Source organism: Zootoca vivipara, chromosome 11 (assembly GCF_963506605.1).
Source record: "Zootoca vivipara chromosome 11, rZooViv1.1, whole genome shotgun sequence".
Taxonomy (NCBI): domain Eukaryota; kingdom Metazoa; phylum Chordata; class Lepidosauria; order Squamata; family Lacertidae; genus Zootoca; species Zootoca vivipara.
The window spans coordinates 36174415-36194699 of record NC_083286.1 but is presented as its reverse complement, the minus strand read 5'-3'; the positions used below and the strand labels follow the sequence as shown (position 1 = coordinate 36194699).

Genomic DNA, 20285 nt, shown 5'->3' with positions numbered 1-20285 from the left:
GCAATATGTATGTTTGTATGCGTTTTTCTCACCTTTGATAGGAGGGAATTCTGGAAGAGTATAGTGAGAAGCATTTCTATGGATCTGAAGAAGAGCAGAAAGAGAAAAATCAGGAAGCGAACAAGCCCTATTCTATGGACCCAGACCACCGATTGCTTATACGAAATACAAAGCCTTTACTACAAAGCCGGAATGCTGCCGTAAGATTAACTTTCTTCATAATTGTCTTTAGGGGTTTTTAAAGCCAGGCTTTAAATTTTTAAATTTAGCCATTGAAAATAGTCTGTACTGAGTACAATAGATATCCAAACATAACCACCGCGTAATGTGCAGGCCTACTTTGCCATGTATTCTGGCTTAGTATATTTTAAAGCCGGGGGTGGAGTGGGGTTAGACCTTGAAGCTAGCTTTTTTTTCTACATATGTTTTTTCTTCTGCTAAGAAAGCTGCTTATAATTCAAAGACAATAATGTAATACCTGATGTCTTTGAATATGTTCTTTTGCTTCAAGGAACGTAAGAAATTAAAATTTACTGCATGCAAATATGTTTATACTATGTGAAAGAAAAGCATAATTACCAGATGAATGGAGGTGACTTGTCGTCATTTTTTCAGGTGGTGATGGCAATTGCACAACTTTATTGGCATGTGGCACCCAAATCTGAAGCTGGGATTGTTGCTAAATCATTAGTACGTTTACTTCGTAGTAACAGGTAAATCAAGCATACTTTTCTGCTAATTTTCCCAACAGTGGTTGGTAAAAAGTTATGAAAGGGTAAAGTAGTTTTCATTTGTATAACAGTAATTTTGGTATTCATTGTTCATACATGGATTTGATAAATATTTACAAAATCTGAAACACGTTAATAGTATTTAATGAGCTCAATTTTATAAAGCTCACTGGAAAAGAAGTATAGTGTACTATTACATTCATAAGGTATAAATTTGGTTCAAAATCAAGATCTGGCACAAGCATACAATGGAAGTAGGTTTTAAAGATAAAGCTTCAGGATTTATGCATTCCCTCTCCTGCCACCACTCTCTCATGTTAGTTCCCTACATACATCTCTCCTGGCTTTTTAAAATGAAATGAAACTAGGTATGCTTCTGTAAATTTACTTTGACTATATAGGGTTTAATCAAGGTTCTCAAAGGAGTGTACCAGATTTCATTTCCATCAATGTTTGTAGTGTTTGCAATAACTCTGAACCCATTTAGTACTTTAAACTTTGATATTCCATTATATAACATATCTTCAAAAACATTTTGAAGAGCATTCTAAGGATTTAAATAACCTTTACTTTTGAATCTAGCTCTTTAAAAATGTTTTTAATAGAGCAGTGCTTGAGAGTTATGCATATTAATTATATAACATTGACTTTTAGGGAAGTACAGTACATTGTTCTCCAGAATATAGCAACGATGTCAATCCAACACAAGGTTTGATGTTTTGAATACATAACTTCAAAATTCTACATTTTAACCTCAGTATAATTACTAAATATTGTTAATTTGTGTTTTCCCTCCCCAGGGCATGTTTGTGCCTTACTTGAAGAGTTTCTACGTTAGGTCAACTGATCCAACTATGATCAAGACATTAAAGGTATGGTTTTATCCTATATAATAATATGCAAGTGTCTCTGCGTCCAAGTTTTCCGTGTGTCCCTGGGTTACAGCGCATGTACCCCAGGGACACAGGGATTGGACAGAGAGACAACCGCCGCTCCGCCAACCGCCACACGGCGCTTCCTCGGCTTGGCGGCGGCAGGAAGAAGGGGAGGAATTCCTCCCCTTTTTCCCACCGCCGCCAAGCCAGTCCCCTAGCTGAAGTGCGGCACGGTGGGGGCTTTTCGCCGTTTGCCTTCTCCGAGCAAACGGCGAAAAGCCCCCGCTGCGGAATGGCTTGGCGGTGGCGGGAAGAAGGGGAGGAATTCCTCCCCTTCTTCCCGCCACCGCCAAGCCAGTCCCGGAGCCGAATTGCGGCGTGGCGGGGGCTTTTCGCCGTTTGCCTCCCCCTTAGCTCGGGGAAGGCAAACAGTGAACCCCCCCCCCCCGCGCCGCAATTCGGCTCCGCCCCCCGCACGCTTTGGCTTGGGGAAGCAGGCAGGGAAACAGCAATAGCCCGGGAAGCTGCGGGCTGTTGCCGTCTTCCTGCCTGCTTCCCCGAGCCGTAGCGCATCGGGGGACAGAGCCGAAGATCGGCGGGCGCTGTTTGCCGGGGTTGACAAGCCCCAGCAAGCAGCGCCCACCGATCTGCGTGTGACAGGCGGTGGGGAATGCAGGCAGGCAAGAGAACAAGTGCCTGCCTGCCTGCCTGCCTGCCTGCCTGCCTGCCTGTCTTCCCCGCCGCCCGTCCCCCAGTGCTCCGTGCAGCGCTGCTGGGTGCCAACCCGGCAGGCCGCTTCTTTGATCTGGCGGCCTGCCGGGTCGGCGCTGATCAGCGCTGCGCGGAGCACCGGATCGAAGAGCCGGTCTGCAGAGTCAGCGCCCAGCAACGCCGCACGGAGCATCACCTCCTCAATCCAGCACGGCGTTGCTGGGCGCTGACTGTGCAGACCGGCTCCTCGATCCGGTGCTCCGCGCAGCGCTCACATGTGTTCTAGCGCCCGTTTATTTAACGGGCTGAACACACTAGTATTTTATATTTATATTAAATGCATTAATTATTCTTAATAGGATGAATATATTTGTTCCTCAGCATTGACCTTAATTTTGTAATACTAAAAAAGAGCAAAATCCCAACTCATCTCTTTCAGAAATCTTACCTTGAGTATATTATGAGGAACATACTCTGTGTTGTGAACAATTTAAACTGTAGAGAGCAGACTCTTGCACAGGTTTCATTAGCAGGAAAACTTGTGTTGAACAGGGCTTGTTTTCTAGTAAGTATAAAATTGCTTGCTGAGTCTCTAAAAGGAAGCCATTTTTTAAATGTAGGACCTTAGTGCAGTTTATAGTAAGCAATAAGTAAAAGATCTGCATTTAATTAATCTATACTAATGTCAAAGAGGACAGAAATGTAAACTGTTACATTTAATTTGTTTAAATAATCTACTGTATAGGAAGCAAAGAATGTAGCAGGGGAAAAGAGAACAACTTTCTTACGTAATTAGTTATTAGAAAGATTGGGATTACAAAAAATTGTGAAATTGTGAATTGAGCACAGAAAATAGTGACTAACATATTTTGAGTCTAAAGCAGGGATCAGCAAGCTTTTTCAGCCGTGGGCCAGTCTACCATCCCTCAGACCATGTGGTGGGCTGGACTATATTTTTTGGGGGGGGGGGGAATGAATGAATTTGTATGCCCCACAAATAAAAGCACACATTCTACTCATGTAAAAACACGCTGATTCCCGGACCGTCAGTGGGCCGGATTGATAAGGCGATTGGGCCGCATCCGGCCCACGGGCCTGAGGTTGCCTACCCCTGGTCTAAAGTCTCTCAACTTCAGAGTGACCTTGACTCTTGAGTTCCAAGTCAGGTGCCCAATGTCACAACTGATGATGCCTTGTGGAATAGGTTTCAGTTCGTGCAGACAGATGAGGTTGACAAGGTGCTTATGGCTATTCACCCAACCATAGACCCTATTGATTCCTGTCCCTATTGGCTTATTGAACCTCACAAAGGGTGTTTGACTGTTTGGGTCCAGAATGTAATTAACACTTCATAACCTGAAGGGGTTGCCTTGAGAGTTGTTGTGTTTAGTCGTTTAGTCGTGTCCGACTCTTTGTGACCCCATGGAGTTGCCTTGAGAGAGCCACTCCTAAAGAAGTTGGTCTGGAACCAGTTGCAAAGATCTGCTTCCTAGGGAAGGCAGTGGAGAAGGTCACCTATCTAAACCTTTTTGAATCTGGTTTGAATTGGTTTTTGCTGAGAGTGGGACAAGAGGCATATGACCCCGCTTCTGCTTCTTTATCTTTCTGTGGCTTTCCTTACCATTCATTATGGTGTCCTCCTGGACTGGCTCCAAGGAATGGAAATTGGGGTACTGTGCTACAGTAGTTCTGGTCCTATCTACATGGCTGAGTTCACAGAGCAGCATTGTCAGCCCTCTGGCAATTACACTATGGGATACCTTGGGGCACCATTTCCCCCCCAGTGTTATTTAATAGCTACATGAAGCTTCTGATAGTGGTCATAGGGAGATTTGGGGCAAGATATCATTTATATGCTAATGATACAGTAGCTCTATTTCTTTGTAACATCGGAATTGGGAGAGGCAGTGCAGACCATGAACTAGCGCCTGGATGCAGTGTTGAGATGGATGAGGGAACATACCTGAATCTTGCCAAGATGGAGGCACTATGGGTCAGTGATTCCAGTGTCTGAGGAAAAGTCCCAATGTTGCCGCAGCTTAAAATTGGAGAGTGGGGCAGAGACTTACTCAGGTGTAGAGCAGGTGAATGTGGCTTGCCAACAACAGCCTTTCAGGCCATATGGGGAAGTGTGGCAGGCCTAATTAGGCCAACAGGCAGAAGGTTCCCCACTCCTGAAGCGTTATATAATACAGGCACAGCTCCTTTTTCAAACTTTAGAAAAGGCCTCTCTTCTACACCTGGATAAAAGCTTCAGTGAACATTGCCTTAGGCATGGGCCATGTTAGGAGTTCTTACAATCCATATGCATCATATGAGCTAATACATAGCTTTCAAATCATTTCCTTTAATCCTCCTTTAATCCTTTAATAAGAGAAACGTTTTCTTATTAAAAATTCATGGTGATTTATTTTCCAGCCTTCAACTTGCTGAGGGTTTTTCATTTTGTAATTCGGAACTGTTCACAATGTAGAAAACATTCCTTATTCTTCCAAGTTTTCCTAATCAGGGCCGTCTTAAGCAGGTCTGGCGCCGTGGTGCGCAGATCGCTCCGGCGCCCCCGGCCCGTTTCTTGCCGTGGCTGGTGGGCAGGCGCAGCGCACACCATGCTTTCCGCACGGCTTCACCGCGCAGCGCCCCCCTGTCAACCCGGCGCCCCGCGCCACCCAGCCTACCCCTAGAGCCGGCCCTGTTCCTAATCAGATTCTTTTCTCTTTTAGCTTGAAATCTTAACTAACTTGGCAAATGAGGCCAACATTTCAACTCTTCTCAGAGAATTTCAGGTTTGTACATCATTCTTATTCTATGAACATACTTGAAGTGTATGATACTTGAACATTCTATGAGCATACTTGAAGTGTATGCTTAAGCTGATTCGAGATTTTTGGATTCCAGATTTTTGCATTAGAAAAACAGCTTCCTTACTTTTATTTTAAATGTTTTGAAACTTGACACTATCTAATTGTGCAGTGGTTTTCCAGTTGTGTAATGGGACTTCTTGCTTTTCTCACACCTATAGTACCCATTAGCACCCCAGATCTGTTATGGAGGGGCGTCCAACCCTCTGATGCATACTTTGAAAATGTATGGGAGGTTACAGGGGCTGGAGGGGGGGAGTAAGGGGAAGTCCGCTTGTGATCTTGGGATATCACCCATAGAACACAAAATATGATTTGTATTTTGTTGTAAATCAGCTTGATTCTGCCACAAGTTGCAGATGGGCAAAAGCTCCCTGGATACTAGTACAGTCGTACCTCGGTTTACGAACCGCTCGGGTTGCGAACAGTTCGGGTTACGAACTCCGCAAACCCGGAAGTGTTTTCGGCGCGCGCACGTCCCGCGCATGCGCAGAAGCGGCGCTCGGTTTGCGACCTTTTCGGGTTACGAACTGCGACCCGGAACGGATCGCGTTCGTAACCCGAGGTACTACTGTATTCTAGAAAGGAGTTGTCTTACGTTCTGATTATATTTTTTGATTGACTCACATTGGTCTTGACCCAAGATAGGTTGTTTCAGAACATACTGGTATATAATATTTATATTTGGAACATCTGTAGTGTTCCAAAGAACCCGTTTTTCTCCAGCAATTGTTTCACTATCACCTTTCTTTTGTTTGTTTCTTTCTTTGTTCTCAGTTGGATTCAGCAAGTTAAATGAACTGAAATATTTTTGAGAACTATTCGTGAACCATGCTGTTCGTGCACTCGAACTAATCACTGGCTTTGAGTTGCTACCCACTACTAATATACATGGTGGTTGAATCCCTTCTGGCATTGGGTAACAAAAGTTAGCCTGTTGCCCTATTTGTATATCACTCGCATTCTCTAATTTAAAAAACTGAAGGTAACTTCCAAAAGGAAGGATAGGTTTGTTAAAGATTTAAACTGATGAGACCAATATGTTGAAGACTGAAATTCCTATTTTCTGCAGACCTATGTGAAAAGCCAAGATAAACAATTTGCTGCTGCTACAATTCAGGCAATAGGCAGATGTGCAACCAACATCTCAGAAGTGACTGACACATGTCTTAACGGCCTAGTGTGTTTGCTGTCTAACAGGGATGGTAAGTTAATTGTTCTATTTTGTATTTTGAGTGACTGGCAGCTTGTATTTTCTGGTAGTATTCCCAGATAGAAACAGATAAAAGCAATATAGTGTTTGTCTTAAATAGCATGTTCTGAATAAACAGTGACATTGTTTATAGTTCCTGTTTGTAGCTCTTTAAAATTATTTCCTTTTTTAATTATTAGCATGGGCTGCTGTTGGTATACAGTTGATACTGATATCTGAAGTATTTTAAAGTACTATAATTAAAATTTGTAGAATGTTGTCTTCATCCAGAGCACTGTGATGTTTTTTCCCCAGTTGCATTAAAGTGACTGTACTGCAGAGGGTGCTACAAGCAGGGAAATGTGGGGTTTTTATGTTTGTAAGTGGCTAAATAAGATACATATCAAACAGTTTAGGACTGCCGCCAACCAAGTTGTCCATGCTTCATCGTTTATTTTCTTCTATATTAATATACAAAAGAGGGGAAATTCAAACAGGTATAAAAGCTAAGCCAGTGCTGTGTAATTATTTCTCAAAAACAACATTAAATCTTATAGAAGGAAAAACAGAAGCAAATCAGGTCTGCTTATAATGTCATGAGGTGCCAAAATAAATCTCTGGTACCCATTTTTTGCCTTTACCACTACTTTGCATGTTGAATGTCATCACTATATTCATCTGGATTGATAGGTGCCTGGCTTTACTTGGAAGTCAATCCACATATTTATTTATTTATTTGTATGCAGGTAGTTAAACATTTGAATCTAGCATATAGTTCAGGCAAAACTAAAAATTCAATTGTGAGTTTATATCAGGTGTCACTTTTCCCTTGCCATGCAGTTTCCGGAGGGGCAGATTTGAAAAGGGAGAAGAGAAAGAAGTGTTTAACCGTGCCCCCACCAGGTGCTTCCCTCCTGCAATTCTATTACAACTGTTGGTCTGGAACCAAAGTTGTAGGAAAGCATCTTGGATGGGAGTTGCCACGGAAAACAAAGGGCAGGACTAAGATTAAGCATCCCCCCCAATTCCTTCAGGAAAACCATTGCCTCCTGATGATGCATTGCAAAGGAACAGTGTTTGCTAAGTTCCAACATAGGTTGGAACAGTTCTTTACCTTCCATACCAGAATTTTAACAAATGATTTGTTTCTCTTCCTGATCAGTAGTATTCAGGTTTAAGCAATTATTACCTGCTTAATTTACTTCATGGAATGCTGTGGCCAATGGAGTGGGTACATCTTTTGTCAGCTGACACAGGCAGGAGCAAAGCTTTTATCTGTGAGAAGTAGGCCCGGCTTCCTCAATTTTTTCTCCTACCTGACACAGCAGAACATTCCTCCTCAGCTCTACTGACTAGCTAAGTTTATTGATTATTAGTTTTCTGATTTTTTCCTTGGCTTTATTTTTCTCCTAATTCTTCCCTTCTATTCCTTGGGATTTCATCCCCCCACCTCCTTCCTCCTTTTTTTTTAAAAGGCACTTACAACCCTTTTCTTTGTTCCTTCCTTTAAGGCATTTTATTCTTGTTGTTTGTTTTTGTGCCCTTAATTTGTTGTCTCTGTTGCAGTGCATGGCAGCTTCCTGGCTCCCCACTTTGTCTGTTGCCACCTCCTTTTGATTTCAACGCACCACTGCAGCGTTTCTTTTTCTCTTTTTAGCTTTCATTTCAGACGTTATAATTTTTTCCCCTACCACCAAATTTCTGGGATCACATTTATTTCCTTTGTTATTTGTGTAGTTGTGCAGCTGCCTTTTATTAATATAGTGTGTCTGTGTGTTTCATGGTCCTGCTACTGCGCTCCGGGTCTGTGGTACAGCAGAGGGAGAGGGGTACTTACACTATTTGCAGTATTGCCTCCTGGTCCACTTCGTTCGGTGATGGAGTGCTTGCCTGTTACCAATACAACCTCCAGAGTTCACCTCCAGTTCACTTAAGTGACATGGAGAGAGTATGTGTGTAGTTTGACTGAGTCATGCTGCCCTCCCCCATAGTCTGCAGTAGTGGCATCGGAGGTCTGAGGCTGGCTAATTCCTCCTGGTTCACCTTAAAAGTGACGACGAGTGATCCACGATTCAGCCTAAGGAGTTGTGTGCCCCCCTGGCTTCCACTGCTATCGATATTGTGAGAGTGTGTATCCATCTTGTCCTCCACTATGGAGCCCTTTCAAGGTGTGACTGAACGACCTCCAAAGAAAACCAAGCAAAAACAAACCTGGCCCCCTGGTTCATAGAAAACGCCCTTCCCCTACACCTATTCCTCAATCTCGGGACTCCACTACAGTGCAGACCCCATTACCTAAAAGCAATGTTGGCCATGTGAATGCTAATCATTTGCTACCACCTACTGGTGAAAGACATCTTAACACCAGCTTATCTGACTCTCAATCAGAATTTTTAGGATTTTCCAAGGATAATGGTCAAGGGGTGCAAAACCCTCAATCTACCAATCCAGCACCATTAATTGAGCAGTTGAAATAAGCACTTATTCCTTCACTATCATCTGATCTCCAATTACAAATTCCCACCAAGCGACCAGCTATCTTACCAAAGACAGATTCCTTTTCCCAGCAATTGGGAACTAATGTAGGGGAATCCTCTCCTAACCCCTTTACTCTAGTGAGCAGTGATGGAAATTATGATTATGTCTCTCCATCCTCCCCTACTTCCTTACGGAACCTGAAATGGATGATGAAAGGAGTGATGTATCAGTGCAGGACGAACCTCTCTCTGTATGTTTGTTCCAGGAAGCCTGTGCTCCCACTCTAAAACATAAAATTATGCAGGCTTTTGCATTATCATCCTTGACTCCAAAGCCAGATAGCAATATAACCCTACTAACTGATAGTCGCACCTCTTCTAATTCCATTTTGGTGCTGTCAGTGTTAAAGGCCATTGCAAAGTCAGAACTGGATTCTCCCATGCATTCTAAGAAAAATGCCACCTTAGCAGATAAATTAAATACCTTAGACCCAAAATTTATTGCCTATATTAAAACTCCTTCGATAGACAGGCCAATTTTGAATCTTTCCTCGCGCCATTTGGTTCCCTGCGAAGGAGATGTCCAACTTCATGATATCATGGATAGGAGATTTGAGTTTGCTCTATACAAAATCCATGATGCAGCAGCCTGTCTATGAGGGCCTCCTGCACCACATCATCTTGTGCCCAAGCCTTTGTGTGGCTTGAGGATCTGCTATAACCCCCCCCCCCAGATCCCCCCCGACAATGCCAAACTTTCTCTAAACTCTTGAAAGCTCAGGCCTTTATGGCAGATGCCACTATGGACTGTATGGAATTTGCAGCTACAGCATTGTCATTCCAAGTAGCAGCTAGAGACACTCTTTGGTTAAAAAATTGGAATGCTAATACAGTGTCTAAAGTGAATCTTTCCACTGTTCCCTTCTCTGCTGACAAGAGATGTATACTTCTCAGGCAGTCAGCTTTTTGGAGACGGGGCACTAAAAGATGTCCTGATAGAATCAAGGGATAAGAGGAAAATTTTCATTAGTCAAAGGCAGGATAGAAGGCCAAGAAGACGCTTTCCCCCTTATGCCTCTTTCTCCCCTTTCGGTCCCAAAATAGACAAAAGACTTCAGATTCGGACAACCATTTTGTCAGCAATTCCAAGGGTGACGGGGATTCCAGCGATTCCATCCAACTACAAATGCCAAGCCCGCCAAACAACAACCCCAATGATGGGTCCTCACCCCAGGTGGGAGGGCACCTCACCCAATTTCTTCCCATCTGGCAATGTTCTGTAACCGACGGTTGGGTCTTAAGAGTTATTGCAGAAGACTATCTCGTAGCTTTCATTTCAAATCCTCCCTCTCGTTTCATTCCCTCCCCTCTCCCAAAAAACAAGGTTAATTTGCAGGCAGATTGGTCCTGTTTTCGCCATCTTTTGGGCATGGGAGCTTTAGTTCCAGTTCCTCCCAACCAGTACTTCTGTGGTCTCTGCTTTGTTTTCTTTGTTGTCCAAAAGAAATGGCACCCTCAACCAATGGGTGGTGTACAAGAAATTCAAAATAGAGTTCATGAACTCAATTTGAGAAGCCCTTCAAAACATCACGCCCATGACCTTCAGTGGTTCCTCCTTCCCCACCAGTGGGCGATCACACACAATCTCCACAAGCGTCTCAGATTGACCCCTCACTTAAAACTCCATGCGCTGGTGGACATAATCGTCCAACCTTCAAAAAGGCATCCTGTTCAGAGATCCTTTCACAACTCTGATTATCACAGACGCGAGCCTCTAGCGTTGGAGAGCCCACTGCTGGAACCAATTCATCCAAGGTCTGTAGACAGATCTAGAAAAATCTCACTCCATCAACTGGCTGGAACTGCATGTGGCCAGATTATCAATCATTCACTTTGCTTGATGGTTCTGTCCACACCACGTCCTGATACGGACCGACAATTCCATGGCGAAATCTCAGATCGTCCGTCAAGGTGGCACTCGATCTGTCACTCTTCAGACAGAAGTCGCTTGTCTCTTCAACTGGGACGAATGCCATCTGCTCTCCCTATCAATGGAACATACCGCCAGAGATTGCAACTATCAGGCGGATTGGTTGAGCCGCAAACTTCTGGACCCTGGAGAGTGGCTGCTAGCCAGACAAATATTCCAACAGCTTCAAGTTCTCTGGGATCTGTTCCAAGTGGATCTATTTGCGAGCACAGCAAGTCACCAACTGCCACGTTATTATTCAAGGTTCCAAGACCCTCAAGCAGAAGCATGGGTTGCCCTAATTGCCCCGTAGCCTCAAGGCCAGCTCTAAGCCTTTCCCCCTCAATCAATTCTTCCTTGAGCTCTTCACAAAATCAGATGGGAAAAGGCCCAAGTGGTGCTTCTAACCCCCTTCTGGCCCCAAAGACTGTGGTTGTTGGAGCTTCAAACTCTGTCAGTGGCTCCACCCTTCCATCTTCCAGTATCACCCACCCTATTGCAGCAGGGGTCACTTTTCCATCTGGACCTTCAGTGGTTGAAACCAACTGCATGGTGTTTGAACGTCATCACCTAGAATGTCAAGGTCTGCATGAGGCTGTTATTCCCATAGTTCTAACCTCTAACAGGGGCTTACATCTTGGGTGTTTGACTTCTAATTTACAACTGCATTTCAGACATTCTCCGCTACTTACAACATGGGCTTGAGGCCAAGCACTCTTACAACGTGGGCTTGAGGTCAAACACTCTTAAACTCGCGTTTCAGCTATCTCATCGATCTCAAGTGCTTCAGGCCAGCAGCCCTTTTCTCAGAACATCCTGGTTAAGTGTTTTCTCAGGGGCACAATATTGCAACATCCCCCAGTAGCTCAATGTTTCCCCACCTGGAATTTACAATCGGTTCTCACAGCTCTTCAACAACCTCCTTTTGAACCTCTGCGACTCATGCCTTTATGGCTCTTCTCTTTTAAAGTTCTCTTTTTGGTGGCAATAACTTCAGCTAGATGGGTGTCAGAACTCTCAGCTCTTTCTACAGCAAAACATCTATGTAGTTTCCATAAGGGCATGGTGGTGGTGCACACAGCTCCCTCATTCGTTCTGAACATGCTTTCCAGATTTCATGTCCAACAGGAGTTGGTTCTTACCACCTTTTGCCCTAGCCCAAAATATCTGAAGGAAAAGGTGTGGTATTCCTTGGACGTCCACACAGGTCTCAAAGTTTACATTCACTGCATGAAACCCTTCCAGAAGGCAGATTCCTTATTTGTATCCTTTCATCCTTCTACCTAAGGGGCCAAGGTCACTAGTACAACCTTAGTGAGGTGGATTAGGGCTTGTATTTTCCTGGCCTATAATTCCCTCAATTTGCCCTGGGCAACGCAGGTATTAGCTCATTCAACCAGGTCTGCTGCCACCTGATTTGCTGCTTTCTCGGCCAATGCTTCCTTGCTGGATAATGGTAAAGTGGTCATTTGGTCATCTTGTAGTACTTTTTCCAAACATTACACATTGAACCAACCATCCTCAGCTGATTTGGCCTTTGGTCATACTGTTCTCTACCAAGTTCTATAGTTGGTGCATCTGCAGAGCTGGGAGCTGCCCATGTTTTACTCCGCTGTGGCATGCCCCACTCAATTGGCTACGGTGTTCCAGGAAGTAAATAAAACAATTGGTCTTACCTGAAGTGGAGATTTAAGACTGGAACGCCATAGACAATGGACCCTGCCCTAGGCTGCCCTGTGATGCACTTCTCTGTGTTTAGTCTTTCAATTCTGTGCCTCCCCCCCCCCTCTCACTTCTCTAGTAGTTTCTTCCTGAGCCAGAAAGGCAGAAGAAGGCAGATAGGATTGGTTTTTGTTTCAGTGACTCTGTCAGTGCCTGGCCGCTTAGCAAATTTGAAAAACTGAGGAAGCCAGGCCTACTTCCCACAGATTTTTGCTCCTGCCTGTGTCAGCTGACAAGCTATGTACCCACTCCATTGTCTACAGCATTCCAGTCTTAAATCTCCACTTCAGGTAAGACCAATTGTTCTTTCTCTTTCTCTGGAAAATAAAAAAAGATAATGCCTAAAGGTTTGCAAACAAATAATATAGGATAAATTTTATTCCTGGCATATGATACCTTCAGTAGCTTTAAAGTGTGTTCTAAAGGTAGACAGAAAGAAATTTCAATGTTCTATTAGTAATGTCTGATGGAATGAGCTCATTTGGGTATTTGATGACTGCAGTCCACGCAGCAAAACCTATCTTGAAATGGAGCTGATGGGAGTTAGATTTCAGCAACATCTGGAGGGTCAATGGTCCCCCATCCCTGAAGTAAAGAATACAAATGATAGACTTTGGGAACCTTGGGCATTATTTACTGATGCTTGCTAGAAAGCAGTGTAAAAGCTTAGATGATTAGTTGTTAGGACATCATGCATAAGCCATGCATGATATTCATGGATACAAGAATGTGCCACAGCAAGACTTCTGCAAGACAAGACATTCCCTCCCAATTTTCCTGTCCCTTCCCCCTCTGGTTCAGCTATAAGGAGGAGTTCAGAAGCTCTTGCTTCTGGTTTAGATTAACTTCAGCTGTAGAGTCCAACCTGACAGACTGTGCTTAATCTTAAATATGATTTAGTTGAAATATGGCTTGCCTATGATAAGTAACTTAAAACCATAGGTTATGAAGCTGGCTTGTGTAAACAACAACAGTTAACATTAACTATACAGTACTTTAGTGTTCAGGCAATTTGTTAAACTGTTAATGGAAATCATAACCAAAAGCTTCCAAACGTAGCTGTGTCGGTGTGTGCAAACCCACGGTTCACTGTGGCTTGTTCTCGTCACACTTAAATGTGGTTTAGTGGAAGGAAGATTGAATAAAATGTCTTGCTTTTCCTATTAGGCTGCAGTAAGAACGTAGTACATTTGGTCAGGTTTGCCCTTTTCTTTTCAGCGTAATTCTTGGCTAAGAATTGGCATGAATGTGATTGATTTACTAGTTTTTATAAACGTATGTTAGTTCAATCAAGCTTTGAATATTCCTTGTTCAATAAAGTACTTTGTTGCATAACATCCCTGTAAATCTTTGAACTACCACCTTTATTTAGCTCTATTATTTCAAACATCCTGAGCGTCAGTATACTCTAAATGGCATGTGTGCTTTATTTTTTAGAACCAGGGAAAAGGATAATACACAATTAGATGCTAAATTGATGAAAACAATTTTCAGAACATTGCTTACCTAAATCAATATGACTTGGTTTCGAAACATATTTGCAGTTTTTCAGGCAGTTACAAAGCTAAGATTATGGCTATTGCATTGTATGTTTCTCAAGATCTGTTTTATCAGAGCTTCACATATAGCAAAGATGCAAATACTAAGAGTAGTAAAACACACATAGTTCTAGAAAATAAGATTTTAAAGGTTTTGAATGCCAAGCGTCTTCTTTTTATGGTTTTATTTTGCTTGACAGACATCTGTTAAAATTTGGAAAGTGATCTGCATCTGACCCACACAAAATTATTGTATTGATTTTATGAAGTATATTTTCAAAACATCTAAATACTTTAATGATTTATTTGTGTTAAATGACATTGATTTTATGTGAATATTTTCCTTTTTTAAAATTATTATTGTCTTTGTCTTTACCAGAAATAGTAGTTGCTGAAAGTGTTGTTGTAATTAAGAAACTGCTGCAGACACAGCCAGCACACCATGGCGAAATAATAAAGCGCATGGCCAAACTCTTGGACAGTATTACCGTGAGTATTTATTCCATTCTGCCTCTTAGTTACCCAGAGTAACTAGGGAATCAAGAATTGACAAATAAATATTGGGATGTAGTGTGTGGGTACAAAGTGTGTCTTGACTATATTTGTGGATATGTTTGTGGAGTAAAGCCTTAAATCACAATTTTTAATACAAGTAAAGAATTTAAAAAACATGGTGTGGGTGTAAATTTAAGCCAGTTTCTTATGCCATAATAGCATCACCATAGTTCAGATCTGTTTGGTTAAGTCATAGTAGCCACATTCTGGGTGGTAGTTGTAGGGTTAGAATCTGCTGGGTGTAAACTACACTATTGTGTGGAAGAATCACATTAAATTTAACTCAGGAAATCTTCCAGTTTTATCAAAGCAAAGCAAGATTACCAGGTAGGATGATTCAGTTGTTTAAGACTTGAACATTAAATATTTAGACTCTGTTTATGTAAGGAAAAATTATAACCGAGTGTATACATTACATTAAATGGAATTTAAGTTAATTCCATTTTTTTACCTGAGATCCTGTGGGGTCGCTACCATCTCTCAGCAAAAACATGAAGTATATTGGATGTTTTATGTGATAAACTTTAGACTTGAAAAATCAAAGTTATATTGTGTGTTATCCAGAGGTGTGTATCATGAAATAAGATGAGCTATTGAAGCACCACAGCTTTCAAATGGAGCTGCTTACAGAATGATTTATAAAATTTTCTAGATGTCTGTCTTGAAACTGCTCTAAAAAAACCAAGGCTTCATTGTTTTTGTTTGTTTTTGCAGACAAGTTAATGGGTTCAAATGGTAGCAAAAGCTGCTTTCTGACATAAAGGTTTGAAAAGTGCACTTAACCACTTGCTCATGCTATGTGGAATAAAATATCAGGCAATGCAATTTACTATCCTGTTCGGCCTTTGAGGATAATGCAATGCAGAGCTATGTAATGAATCCATTATTTCCTGTGTTCTTATAAGTTCAAGGTTCCCACTTATACAACACTGGAAAAGACAATGAAGGCCTTGACATATCTTCTTATCTGCATGTGAACTTCTTAATGAGGGTTGACTATCATTTGGCCACACAAGTATCGCTGATCTACAGCTCCTGTATTTCTGACCAATGGCCATGCTGGCTGGGGCTAATTGGAGTCTTGAGTCCAACAACACCTGCAGGGCCACAGGTTAATCACCTTTATATAAAATATGATGACAGAAGGATTCCAAGATTATATGCAAACATTTACATGTTCAAGGGATTGGGCACAATGAAATCTGGAAATGTTACATGATACCAACATTACCAAAATAGTCAGATATGTTTATCAGTTCTGTATATATCTTCTATTAAAATGATCTACACAGCCATAGATTTGACAGACAGCCTTTGTTGTGCAAAATTCTTAGGGAGTGTAACTTCAGCTAATCTAATAAGTCTACAGTCAGCCCCATTAAATTCAGTGGAACTTACTCCCAGGTAGGTGTGGATAGGAATGTAGCCTCAGTCCAGAGCCATCCCTTAATGTTTACATAGTGACTGTGTAGCCTAGGCCAAATGAAAAACCTCTTTCATAAAGCACCCTCTTCTTGCCACATTAGGGTATGTTCATATAAATATATTTGTATAAATGAATATATGAAGCTTTATGTTCTTAAAGATTTCTGTACAGTCTCAAATACAGTTAAACGTGTGAAGAACCTATCTCTGAAACCTTCTACAGCCCTAACTAAGGAGTGTGTGCACTTGTGAGAACAGATGGATATTTGGTCGTATCTGTCAGGGTTCTTATTATGTTCCTTCCCTTGACTAGAGACTCTGTCTTTAGTATAAACTGTGGCCATGTGTAACATCTGGTACTACTGTAACATTTAAACACAAGTGGATAATAGAGATTTCTTTAGATAATTTATCATAACTGAAAACTGAAGTTACCCATATATTCTTATTTAGAAGTATCTGTCAGTTCTGCAGGCAGCTTGAACTTCTCCTATACTTGAAAATTTAATGTACCACTCAATTACTATTCTTTAGTCCAATTTAAAATAATAGTTTGGGAGTAAGGTCTTAATGCAGCGTAACCTTTGGAACGTTAGAAATAACCCCTTTCCCACTGTATACTAATGACATCAGTCTTAACCACATTTCATTCAGCAAATGTACTCAAGCATTTAAAACTTTTCTTGCATAATAGATGTTCAGTGCATCTTTTCACTTTGTCACTGGAGGTTTCAAAATTAAAATGCTGTTGTCACAGAATTGTACTTTATATTCTGAATTAGACTAATAATTCAGTTTTTCCATAATGCTTTGTTGGGATCTAGTTTAAGTAGAATGCATTAGGGTCTTTAGTTATGGACGTTTTCATCTGTACAGCTGTATGAAGTATAGAATTAAATACCATAGGGTATCTGTCTGTATTGTAATGGGATGTCATGCGTATAGTAACCAAGCACATTATGTGAAGTAAAGAGGTAGTTCCTTTCTAGAACAAGAAGCTCAGGTTATTACTGGTCAAGTAGGGAACTCCATGACAAAAGACACTTTGAGAGCACAAAGTAAGTCAAGATTAGTGAATCTGTGGAAATAATCAATTGGTATCTGGTTTTCTGAATCATCTTGGGACATCCTTAGAGAAATGAAACAAAGGCTGGTGCTTATTAGGCTTTTTTGGAGGGCATAATTATGCCAGTAACTGTTCAAGTAGTTCATCCCTTACCTTCAAGAAGATGTTCTTTGTCAGATTTTACCAGGGGAGCTGCTGACTTTTTCTAGAGCATGTTAGACTCATTAGCCCTCCTTCCTAGCTGGGAGGGTGAAAGGGAATCCTAATGAGATGTATAATTCAGAATGTTTTCTAGTGACAATATCTCTAAGGAAGTTTTGCTTGTGGCCATTCATACAATTTTTTAAATTATTCTTTCTTTATATACTGCTGCATTTAAAAAATCTATCACAGCAGTTTACAACAATATAAAAATATAAAATCATACACTAACGTCATAAAAAGTTGCAAGTTGAAAACAAAAATAAATTAAGAACAAACATTAATAGTCCATTGTGGGGGGTGTACTCTTAATTGCCTGCATAGACATGGAGGACCCCAAAAAGTTTTCAGCAGGTGTTGACACAGAAGGCACCTTCTGAATCTCTGTTTGCAGGGTATTTCACAGGACTGGGCCAATGATACTAAAGGTCCGATTTCTAATTTTTGCATATACAATATTTCTGGTTCCTGTTGTTCAGTTCAGCGAATGCAATATGACATGCACTGTCCTGGAGAATACAACAGGTCCTGCTATAGTGCCAGAGAATGTATAGGATGCCTTCTTTTAAAAAAAAACAAAAACTGTTTATGGTGCTCTTTGAGTAGTTAAATGGGCTTTAAATGGCCTTTCCCTTTCATATACAGCACAAAACAGATCCCAGTGGTTTCTCTGTTATTCCTCACTCTTTTGGAGCCTCAAGTTGAGGCTGACTTTGAAGACTGTTTAAAGGTTGTGGTTGATACAGAATGCACCAGTGCAGAAGCAAACTGGCTTGTATTTTGGCATAAATGGACCGGAGGTGGGGGGTTGCAGGATATATCAGCATTCAGGGCTATTTTCCTGTAGCCTTAGACAATAATTCACATCTCTGTGTTTCATTACAGCCTCCTAGATCAGACTCTAGGGGACCCATTTCTTAATTATTTGCCTTAAATTTGCATGGTGGTATTGCTCTTGTTGTAACCTAGCTTGGGTACCAGTTTCACGTGTTGAAAATTATCATCCTAGATGACTTAGGTCCCACAAACTTTAGAGAGCACATTCTGTATGACACTTAAGATCACTTGAGAATAAATATACATCTGTTGATCATGTTCGTGCAGCAAGAAAATTCATAAAGCATGAAAACCTTTCCACTAGAAGTAAACAGACAAAAAGTGAAATGGGCATTTATGTTTAGTCTGGTGACCAAGAGTTAAGCAAGCCTTCTTTTCTTTTTTCTTTTTAAAAAATACTGAGGGTTTTACTTGAGAATAACTCAGGATAGGAATGTAAGTTAAAATAGATCCAATGAACTTAAATAGTGGGGGAGCTACTGGACCTTTATGTGTTTTGTGTCATGCACAGGAATATATTAACTATCCTACAACAACCAAGATTCATGTAAATCAATATCTCCAAATAGTGTTGCCCTTGGGGCAAGGGAAAGATGAGATGTGGAAGACTGGAAAGGAGACCTTTTTTAGTTAGTTATTTCTTGATGTATAGGTAATTTAAATTCAAGGGACCAATCCAGTTAGATCCTACTAAACTGCAGCTCTTCAGCATTGGAATACTTCATTTTAAACTTACATGTGTTTTAAAATGCAGGTTACTATTTCACAGATGATTGCATGGATGTAAGATGTAAAATAAAAGAATATTTGTGTGCATATTACTTCTAGTTTTGTATCTCTCTATATCATGGTTAAGCCAGACATATTTGTGTTATCAGTATATTCTAACATTTGTGTACTAACTTTCTCTTGCTTGCATCCTCACTTTCTCTGATAGATGACAATTAATTTAGTAGTAGTTACCTTATCAATCAAATAAATGGTTAGGTAGATTAGGAATGTAGTAGTTAGCATTTTCCTTTGGTTGGCTTGAACATGACATCTCTGTTTTGAATTTGAGAAAAGTGAGCTAGAAGGAGGAGCCATAAGAAAATATTCTAACTTGCTTGAAATACATGCTACTTGGAACATAATTTTGAGGGTGAATTGACATCTATCCATCCCACAAAAATGCATAGGCCAGTTTTGTAAACAAGATCATAAAAGGTACTAGCTCTGCTCCACCCTTAAAAAAAATACTGGCCGACTAAGAGCTTGCAGAGGAGGGATGGAGAAGTTCTTCATGCAGTAGCCTGTTGCTTTTCTTCACTGCATGCAAAAGAGGGGCAGAGCTCTCCATCCCTCTCCTGTCAGTCTGCTCACTCACCTTCATATGATCTCTTGTAGACTGTGGTAACCAGACTAGTGCTTAAATATATGATGCCCATAGATCTTGTATTTGTGGTGATTCAGAACATGCATACAGATATGTAAAATGTACATGATGAAGCCTTAATAATTTACTGAGAAGAATTAAAGTGAGTATCCCAAGGGTCTGGCAAAGTAGCGTAAAAAAAGCAGTTGCAGTTTCTAAAATATTACATCCATGGCATGACAGCTTTGCCTCATACTACGAAACATCCTAGTTGGCTTGTCCAGTAATAGCAATTTAATCACTATCTTGTGATCCTAGTTGGAAGGAAACCTGTAGCCCTCCAGGTATTGTTATGGATGATGGGAATTATAGTCCAAGCATTGGCCCACTCTAGAAGGGGCTGATGGGAGTTGGAGCTCAACATTTCTGGATGACAACAATGTTCAGCTGGTCAAACTAAAGTATTGCTGCCCTCCTGTTGCTATAGTCTGAGGAGTAATATGAACGTGATAAATGAAGCATCATTGTTTATTACAGTAATGCCTCTCGTTACGTACCATCCTCCTTGCAAACGCTTCGGGTAGCGAGCTCCGCTAACCCAGAAGTAGGTCTCCTGGAAGCGAACTTTGCCCCAGGATGCAAGCAGAAGTCGTGCACTAGAGGCGTGCGTGCAGCCCCATTTGCGAAAGCGCACCTCATGTTAAGAACGGTTTCAGGATAAGAACGGACCTCTGGAACGAATTAAGTTCGTAACCGGAGGTTCCACTGTACTGT

The 20285-nt window shown here is 41.3% G+C and overlaps 1 protein-coding gene across 1 annotated transcript in view; it reads left to right on the top strand.

Annotated features, from left to right (window-relative positions):
* AP3B1 (adaptor related protein complex 3 subunit beta 1) overlaps positions 1-20285 on the top strand; it is a 134257-nt gene that overhangs the window by 42759 nt on the left and 71213 nt on the right. Inside the window, exons 8-14 of the mRNA XM_035100070.2 lie at positions 42-200; positions 616-713; positions 1386-1440; positions 1532-1603; positions 5038-5100; positions 6248-6380; positions 14453-14562. Of these exons, the coding sequence (XP_034955961.2) occupies positions 42-200; positions 616-713; positions 1386-1440; positions 1532-1603; positions 5038-5100; positions 6248-6380; positions 14453-14562 (690 nt within the window). The remainder of the gene's footprint in view (positions 1-41; positions 201-615; positions 714-1385; positions 1441-1531; positions 1604-5037; positions 5101-6247; positions 6381-14452; positions 14563-20285) is intronic.